This window comes from Lactuca saligna, chromosome 3 (assembly GCF_052625555.1).
Source record: "Lactuca saligna cultivar CGN05327 chromosome 3, ASM5262555v1, whole genome shotgun sequence".
Classification (NCBI taxonomy): domain Eukaryota; kingdom Viridiplantae; phylum Streptophyta; class Magnoliopsida; order Asterales; family Asteraceae; genus Lactuca; species Lactuca saligna.
Genome location: NC_136419.1, coordinates 62759938 through 62770000, shown reverse-complemented (window position 1 = coordinate 62770000; position 10063 = coordinate 62759938). Strand labels below are relative to the sequence as shown.

The following is a 10063-nucleotide window of genomic DNA, read 5'->3' as shown; positions in this document are numbered from 1 at the left end:
CTTATTCATTATGTTGTCTACATGACATTCAGTCTCGTAGGGTGATTAGGATAGATCGTAGACTTGGGGAGCTCAATGTTTTGGATCAGCTACATGTTGCTGATGTTGCTACATCTAGTGTCGATTTGTCATCTTTTCGTTTAAAACATTCATCGTTTGTTTTTTAGCTTTGGCATTCTCGTTTGGGACATGTGTCAGTATCTCGTTTACAGTTTTCGGTTTGCACTGGTTTGTTAGGCTCTTTAAAATTTGATGATATTTCTGATTGTAAAATGGGAAAATTTTCTATATTATCATTTAATAAAAGTGCCACTTGTTTTATTGCTCCTTTTGATATTGTGCATTCTGATGTGTGGGGTCCCTCTCTAATCACCTCTAATTGGGAGCTAACTATTATGTTTCATTCATTGATGATTACACTCGGTATACTTGGGTCTATTTTATGAAGTGTGGGACTGACTTTTTTTACCATATATAGTGAATTCAGAGCTCTTGTCAAGACTCAACACTCTGTTGTCGTAAAATGTTATCGGTGTGATTTGAGAGGAGAATTTACCTCCAATGATTTTAAACAATTATTGGCATTTGATGACACTATACATCAATCATCTTGTACAAACACTCCTCAGTGGAATGGTGTTGTAGAAAGAAAAAAACAACATTAACTAGAAACTGACAGATCCTTACTACTTTTTGCTCACGTTTCCAATATGTTTTGGAGAGAAGTTGTTCATACCACCACTTATGTTATTAATTGCATTCCTACTGAGTACACTTTGGGGAATTCTCCTTATAATATGTTGTTTTGGACAACATCCAAATTATTCTTTATTACGAGTACATGTTTTGTCTTGAAGCCTCATATTGAGAGAGATAAGTTATCTTCAAAATCAACTCTTTGTGTTTTTCTAGGATATGGTACTGTTCAGCAAGGGTATCAATGCAATGATCCACAATGATCCTTTAAATTAAAAAAATGCACGTCTCTCGCAATGTCAATTTTTTGGAGCATATTCAATTCTAAAGCATTCCTGTTCAGTTACATGATGCAACCCGAGAGGAGCTTCGTACTATTGATCCATTTAGCATTGACTTTGATGATCCACCACATGTCACCGATCCACCACTTGTTGCTGATCCACCACTAGCTGCTGATCCACCACGTGTCACTGATCCTCTGCCTGCAGATCATCAAGACCACCCTCTATCAAGGCCTTATCTTAATAAGAAGTCCGCAAAACTTGCTGACTTTTTCTATTCCTCTTACTCACCGGTGTTTGCCTCCTTTCTTGCTAATGTACATCATCTCTTTGAGCCAACATCCTACAAAGAGGCTGTTTATGATCCCCTTTAGCAGACCGCTATGGCTGAGGAACTTGCAGCTCTTTATCAGACTCATACATGGGATCTGGTTCTGCTTCCGCCCGGAAAACACACGATTGGTTGTCGTTGGGTATATAAAATCAAAACAAGTTTCGATGGATCCGTTGAGCATTATAAAGCCAGACTTGTTACAAAAATGTACGCAGAAAATTATTGTATGGATAATGACGAGATGTTTTCTCCTGTTGCAAAAATGACGATTGTTCGCACCTTGATTGCAGTTTCTTCCATTCACCAATGGAAGATTTAGTAGATGGATGTCAAGAATGCTTTCTTAAATGGTGATCTTCATGAGGAAGTATACATGTCTCCTCCCCTTGGTATTGCTCACCAACTAGATGAAGTTTGTCGACTTCGGAACGCTCTATATGCCCTCAAACAAGCCCCTCCTGCTTGGTTTGACAAATTTTCTACGGTGATTACTTCACTTGGTTTTCAACCAAGTAACCATGACTCGGCTCCATTTATTCAATGTATGAATACAGGTTGGATTATTCTTTCCTTATATGTCGATGACATGATTATTACTAGTGACGATCATGATGGTATAGAGTATTTAGAGCGTGATTTGGCTGACCATTTTGATATGAAAGACTTGGGTTTGCTACGTTACTTCTTAGGGATTGAAGTTGCTCAATCTCCAAAGGGTTATCTTTTATCTCAAACGAAGTATATTTCATATTTGGTTGAATGTTTACGACTCACGGATAATCAAATAGTTGATATGCCTATATAGAGTAATGCAAAGTACTCTCCAACTGATGGTGTCCCATTAATAAATCCAAGCCTTTATCATACCATTGTTGGAAGTTTGGTTTACCTGACTGTCACAAGACCGGATATTGCTCATGCGGTTCATGTGGTTAGCCAGTGTGTCACTACTCCTACTACTGTTAGTTGGGGAGTTGTTCTTCGTATATTGAGATATTTACGTGGTACTCAGTTTCACACTCTTTTGTTTCCATCTACATTTTCTCTCGAGTTGCGTGCCTATACTGATGCAAATTATGACAGTGATATTTACGATCATATGTCCACTACTGGGTATTGTGTTTTTCTTGGAGATTCATTGATATCACGGAAAAGCAAGAAATAAGATGTTGTCTCTCGATCTTCTACAAAATATAAGTATCAGCCTATCCCTTTGTACTCTGTTAAGGAGTGTGCGATAATGATTTCCAAGAATTCAATGTTTCTTGAGCACACAAAGCACATTAAGATTGACTGTCATTTCACACATCATCATCTCCAGAAAGGCACTATCTCCCTTTTTCTAATGTTCCTTCCTTTTTGCAGATTGCTGATATTCTTACGAATTTGTTGACTACTCCTCGATTCCATTTTTTTGTCTGACAAACTTTCAATGCATGTTGATATTGCAGTGTGAGTTTAAAAGGGGGGGGGGGGGGGGATGTTACCCTAATAAGATTTTGGGCTTCATCTTTTGGGTTTTATGATTGGGCATTTTAGCTAGGAAACCATAAATAGCTAGTCTATATATTATATCATTCTCTTTCATTGTATTTTTACTTTTCTTTGATAATAATATGAGGCCGTTGCCGTTATATGTTTTTTCATTTGTTAGATTACAGTGATGACAGCAAACACAAGAATATACTTATATTTTTATTTATATATGAATAATACTTTTCTCCATCATGTTGGTACAGAGGAAGGTTTGTAGAAAAAAAAATATATGATCTAGATTTATTCTCGCATTCTTAATTACATAATTGCTCTCTCTCTCTCTCTCTCTCTCTCTCTCTCTCTCTCTCTCTCTCTCTCTCTCTCTCTCTCTCTCTCTCTCCCCCCCCCCCCCCCCTAAACGAAATAATTCAAAACAAATAAATATATAGTGGAGGATGCTCAATATGCAAGGTTAGGAGAAAAGGGGATGGTAAAGATGAATTAATCAGTGTATTTCCGCATGCTTCTTTCCATCAGATTTCCGTCTAATCGAATATTCCATTAATTTTACAATAACTATGGAAAACGATATATTATGATAATAGGTGTGTGACTCATGTATTATACGAGTTTATTAAAAAAAGATTAAAAATTAAAGTGTAAACAATAAATCTTTTTTAAATTAAAATTTTATAATAACGGATGAAAAAATGTATGCATTTCAATTTAATATAATATTTATTATATTTATAATTTACATACATAAGTATACGATATTTTTAATGTAAAAACTGAACAAACCAGAATACAACAAATAACAAATGTGAAAATTAATGAGATTGACGTAAAGCAATATATATATATATATATATATATATATATATATATATATATATATATATATATATATATATATATATATATATATATATATATATATATATATATATGTATTCATTTCATTAATTAGAGTTTATTTATGTTGATTGATATATAATAACGACTCACCTGATAAAACAGTCGTCAAGAATAACATATGCACCGTTCCCGCTAGTGCAACCAGCCAATGTAGACACCCCGCTATCGAAGCAAGCCAGGCACTGGACTGTTGTGAGGTAGTGCCTGCATTGGGCTGTACCATAAACTGAATCTGCATCCCCTATGGTCTGGGCTCTGGAAAAATATGAACCATTTACCGATAAATCCCTTCTGAGTGCAGCAAGAGTGGAGTTGAGATTGGTGGAAAATTCCGATTGAGAGATCACAGCAACCCGACCACAGAAAGATCTAATTGGTATGTTAATGGTGCTACTGTTGACTATTGACTGTGATCTGCTAGGATTCAATATCATGCTTAGAATGACAAGCATGGCTGTTAGCCACCATGGTAACCAGTAACTTGCTGACATTAGCAATCCAACAAAAGAAGAGAAAAGAGGGAAATTAATATTCAACCTTTGACAAAAAATATGACATGAAAAAGAAGAGAGAGGAGGGATAGTTAACTGATGAAGAGGTTTTGGTTGACTTTCTAAACTTTAAAATAAACATACAAGCAAAATACATAAAATAACACCAAGTGTACGTATGTCCCTAATCTATGGCTCCTTAATCCTAGGTTGAACGTGAAAATAGAATATAAAAAACAGAGAGAACCAGTGGACTTTATATTCCTGGATCGATGTAATTTAAGTTTTCTTTATCCCTATTTTAAATTTCATGTTGCATGTATAAATGTAAGACTTTTATCATTCTTTATCTATTGGTATCGATCTTCGCAGGTTAATTAACAAAGTGGTGACGTTTAGCCGACGTCAAAGGTTCTTATTCATTGTATTTTAGTTGATTTCATATTTTCATTTCAGGAACGTGAATAATTAAGAAGTTGTCTAATTTATTCATTATAGCACATTTGACTTCTTCAACAGCTCATGGTTTTATACACATTTCATCAAAATTTATATATAATGTATAAACGTATTTTCTATGTTTTTATATTTAATTTTACATATTTATATATTCTTTTAAGTTTTTATATGCATATGTTTATGGTTTTTAAGTATTTTAAATGTATACATGTATTTATATATATATATATATATATATATATATATATATATATATATATATATATATTTATATATATAATTGATTTACATCTTTTCTATGTAGTTATATGAGCTTTTTATTTATGTATTATGTATTTGTATGCATTTTTGCATACTTATGCAGTTTTAAGTGTTCTATATAGATATTTATATATTTTTTTGTAATTTAAAAGTAAAAACATATTTTTCTTACATATTTATATATATATTTTTTTTAACTAATTTACAAATTTTTCATGTATTTTTATGTGTTTTTTATGTATTACATATTTATATGTATTTTTTTTAGTATTTGAGTACTTTTTAAAGTTTTTTACATGTGTTTATGTATTTTTATATAATTTTAATCTATAACCGTATTATTTTTATGTATTTATCTATTTTTTTTACTTCAAATCATCTTCACCATTGCATTTAATTATCACATCTTCAAATATTTGTGATGGTTTCCTATATACCCATATAATTTATTTTTTTCTCATTTCGTTTTGGTTGAAATTAAACACAAAATTGAAAGAAAAAATATATATATATATAAGTTATCAAATTAACCATGAAAAACTTTTCGCTTATAAGTATTCATATGTGTATAGATTATTATTTTTTTAATTCGATATTTAATTTCAATGTAAGCAAATAAGAAAATATTAAAATATGTGGGTACGTACGAAAACTATGTAGTCATATTCGAAGGAGCCGTAAGAAATAGATGAAATAGTGAATACGATTTAAAGTAAAAAATATATAATTACGTAAATATAATACGATTATACATTTAAAATATATCAAAAATACATAAACATGTATATAAAAAAAACATTAAAAAAATACATAAACACATATAAATAAATATAAATACGTATTATATAAACAACAAATAAATTTTTTATAAAATACTTAAAAGTGCATGTAAATACGTAAAAAAATATGTTTATATGTTTAAAATACATAAAAGACAAACATCTATATAGAAAACATTAAAAAATATATATATGAAAAATACATATAAATACATAATAAATAAAATATAACACATAAAATTAATAAAATATGTAAAATACTAAAAAATACATATAAATATGTAAAAAAATATATGTTTATACATTTAAAATACATAAAAAAAACATAAGCCTGTGCATATACAAACTTTAAAAAATATATAAATACATAAAAATAGATATAAATATGTAAAAAAATACGTTTATACATTATCAAAATAAAAACCTTACCTTTAGCGACCACAAAAAATAGCAATTGATTATGATAGACGTAGCTAACAAATTAAGCGATGCCAAGACATCGCTAAGGGGTTGCTGCTATTACCTCGTCGCTAATACTTAGTTGTCACAATTATTAGTTGTCGTCATGATTACTGTCGTCTTAATACTTTTCGTCACTAAAAGACTTTGTTGTTGCAATTAGCGTCGCCTCTATTAGTATTTCGGCACCGGTCGAGGTTTTTTCTAGCAAGGCTCCCCGGAGGTAGGTGTCGACACAATTAATGCATGTTGTCGCATATATTGTCGCCCCTAATGCTTTTTTTAAACAATTTATATATTATAAAATATAGATATCAATGCCGACTTTTTAAATACATAAATCAATACATACCACATTAAATAAACATCTAATAAGGAAAAACAATAATTAGGACATTGCATAAAACATCATATATATCACATTACATAAACTATCAAATAAATCCAAAATAAACATCAAAAATACTATCTATAAATTATTTAATGAATCCAAAATAGCATCACCGTAACATAAAACAAGAAATACTTGGCGTCTTCATTTTCCTCATCGTTCTTTTCCCCGTTATTGACTTGGTTCTTGTACGAGCAAATAATATGTACAGATGTCGTCACAAACGTCGGGTTTTGAAGAAGAACATTCACATCCGCATCATACAAATTATGTATATAATTTAAAATATCAAACTAAAAAAATTATTATTACCTAACAATTAAGTAACAAGCACATTAATTCATTAACAATTCATCAAACTATCAAACCACCAAATGAATTAAGTTGTTAACAATATAACAAACTATTAAACCACAAGAACGATGATGTTTTTAACATTTTAACAAACTAGCAAACTACTAAAAATTAGTATAAATGGATCAAGTACTTAACAATATAGCAAAGCTACCAAATTCTTTGTGAATTTAATAAGTACACGTGTTGGTTGTAGTGCTTTCAACTATGACTAACATTAGGATGGAGCACTTGTACTTGCTACAAAAAGGGGTTCAGGCTTAATGCCTATTACATGGCCCTTCGAGCACCTAACACCTTCTCAAATATTGTGATCCGATCAATGGAGTCTGGATCATCACCAGTACCGGCTAGTGTTGAGTCTGTAAAGAAACCTCAATAATTATAACATTCTGGACTTCACAAAGATTATCAATATACTTTAAAACTAACAATAAAACAATCTACTTCATTTTTAAGTAGTAAAAACTTACATATTGGTTTTCAACTAACATATCAACAAATTCCCTTGTTTATTCACATGCCACGGTGAAATGATTCAAGTCTAATCAAATTCTGTTTAACAGGAAAAAATATGTTAAACTTGAATAAACATTAAAAAGTATGTTATAACTGAATAAATATTATTATAACTTACGTTCATAAAAAATAGCATTACTGTATTTGCATGCCCCTTCATGATTCTTAACTACTTGGTTCTTTCGGCATGCTTTGTTTTCTATGGATTGTTTTTGATGCTTCTCTGTTAAGAAATGGTCAATAGCATGAATCCAATGTTGCGGATCCATACCATCAGGGGATCTAGCCCTTGTTGCCTCTACATCACCTTTAAAATTAATAAAACGAGTTTTTGCAATATGTGTGCGGGCTCTATACCGCACACATATCCTATTGTTTAGTGTAAAGATTTACCTCGATGGCCCATCACAACAGACATGAGATGGAGGAATATATTCTTAAAAAATAACATCCAGAAGAATTATAACATAATATGTGTGTGTGTGCATATATATATATACACACACACACACACACATACAGACATAAAATATGATATGATTACAACAAATACCAATCTCATTTTACTAGTAAATGTAAAGATTTTTTAATCATTCTCGGCTTTAGACACTTCTGCTCACACATCACTATCATAATTGGAATCCTCCTCATCATAACCAGTCTCGCAGTAGTCAAACACATTATTTATGACACCCGTTGGCAGACCAACTTCAACATCATCCTCAACCGATTTAGAATTTTGAAAGTATCGGATAAATTCGATTGAAAGAGTGAAGTAAGAAGAAGAATTTGTAAGAACAACATCGGTTGAATCATTATCGACATTTTCAATGTGATCATGGTTAACATCGTTGATCGATAGATCCTAATTCTTCTATGATTAACATTTTCAACAACCCACCATTGTTCGTCATTTTCGTCACTTCGAGAAGGTTCTCGGAAGTAAAATACTTGCATGGCCTATGTAGCAAACATTAGTTGATCTTCGCTGCTCAATTCATGTTGTGGGTCAATATTGGTGAAATTATTATGGGATTAAACTCTTGCACTATTGATACACTTGCAACGAAAAAGTACAGTGGAATAATTATGTGGATAATGCAACTCGATAATCTCTTATAGCTGATCATAATATTTCTGCTTATTCTCTCCCTCTGTTAGAACCCCTGAGTTTTGTGTTGATCATTGGACATCATGCATAAGTACCATAAACCTAAAACTATTCACTATGCAAGTGGTGTAGGTAAATGCATTCGCATGCACACCAATTGAAAGAGACGATAACTCCTTGTTATACTCTAGAGCTTTTGTTTTTGCATATTATAGGCCTTGTAAAGGAACCATTTCAGGAATTTGTTTTTTTCATCACATTCAGGATGTAATGATTTAAATTCACTACATTGATGAAAAAAATATATAGATTTAATAAAAAAGGAGAAATTAAAAACAGAAAATGAAGTAAAAGATAAGAATACTTACACAATATAAGTTCTGACTTTGTTACAACTATCAAGCACGAACCATTATAGATGTTTTCTCTTCTATAGATTGAGTTTTTTCATTTTCATTGTGCTAGTCAAACGACAGTTAGACTGAAACACCCATAACTTTGTTTATTCTATGACAACATCCTCGTTTCTTTTGATGCTATTGAATAGAGACTCGACATCTTCAAGGTACATTAAACAAAAAGACAATGCCTCTTCCGCGACATAACCCTCAACTATAGAACAGTGGCGGAGCCAGGATCAAAGTAAAGTGGTATCCCAATTTTATTTTTAGGGTAACCCAATTTTTTTCCGGGGTACTTAGGCTTCCCCGATTCAATTTTAGTTTTAAACACAAACCATAATTGAATCCTTAGCTAACCTCAAGTCTTGTTATATAAACATGAAGTTGAAGTATATTTTCATACTTGAATCGATGTGGGATTCAAAGTAGATATTAAACGAAGTATGAGGATATCAAGCTTATATAATAGACAAAAATGGTTGACTTTACATATGTTTGGCGATGTGGGATAGAATAGTTGGGAAAATAAAACAAAAATAAACAAAGAATATGCAAGAAGCAAGAATTAAACCTGATAGCTTTACTTTAATAAGGCAACGCCTTAACCAATAGCTCTACTATTTGTTTGTGTTTAAGATTGAAGGGATACATACATATATATATATATATATATATATATATATATATATATATATATATATATATATATATATATATATATACATTATACCAAAAACAATTAAAGAATTCGTAAACAAAAATTACACTACCGAAAAAAATTCGAGGGGTATCTCGGGCTACCCCGGGATCCACCTACGCTATAGAACTTTCCGTTCTCACCTTGTTTCTGACATATTTATTTAGTTTTTTTTATATACATTTTGAAGTGTTACATCCATCTCATACATACCGGGCCTCCGCAAATAGCTTTATCAGGTAAATGCAAAACTAAATCAACCAAAATGTCAATAAAAAGGCAGTAGGATAGATCACTTATAATTTGCACAATATTTTAATAACGAATTCTTTAACTTTTTTCATATCCCTCACTGACATTGATTTTAAGCAAAGTTGCTTAAAAAGATACAAAGACCTACTATTAGTGTATAAATCTGTTTAGCCACAAACCC

General features: G+C 31.3%; 1 protein-coding gene across 1 annotated transcript in view; it reads right to left on the bottom strand.

Annotated features, from left to right (window-relative positions):
• The window catches only part of LOC145033716 (cysteine-rich receptor-like protein kinase 2), a 17568-nt gene extending 13345 nt beyond the window's left edge, over positions 1 to 4223 (bottom strand). Inside the window, exon 1 of the mRNA XM_078982272.1 lies at positions 3799 to 4223. Within this exon, the coding sequence (XP_078838398.1) occupies positions 3799 to 4199 (401 nt within the window). The 5' untranslated portion in view covers positions 4200 to 4223. The remainder of the gene's footprint in view (positions 1 to 3798) is intronic.
• Positions 4224 to 10063: the final 5840 nt, after the last annotated feature.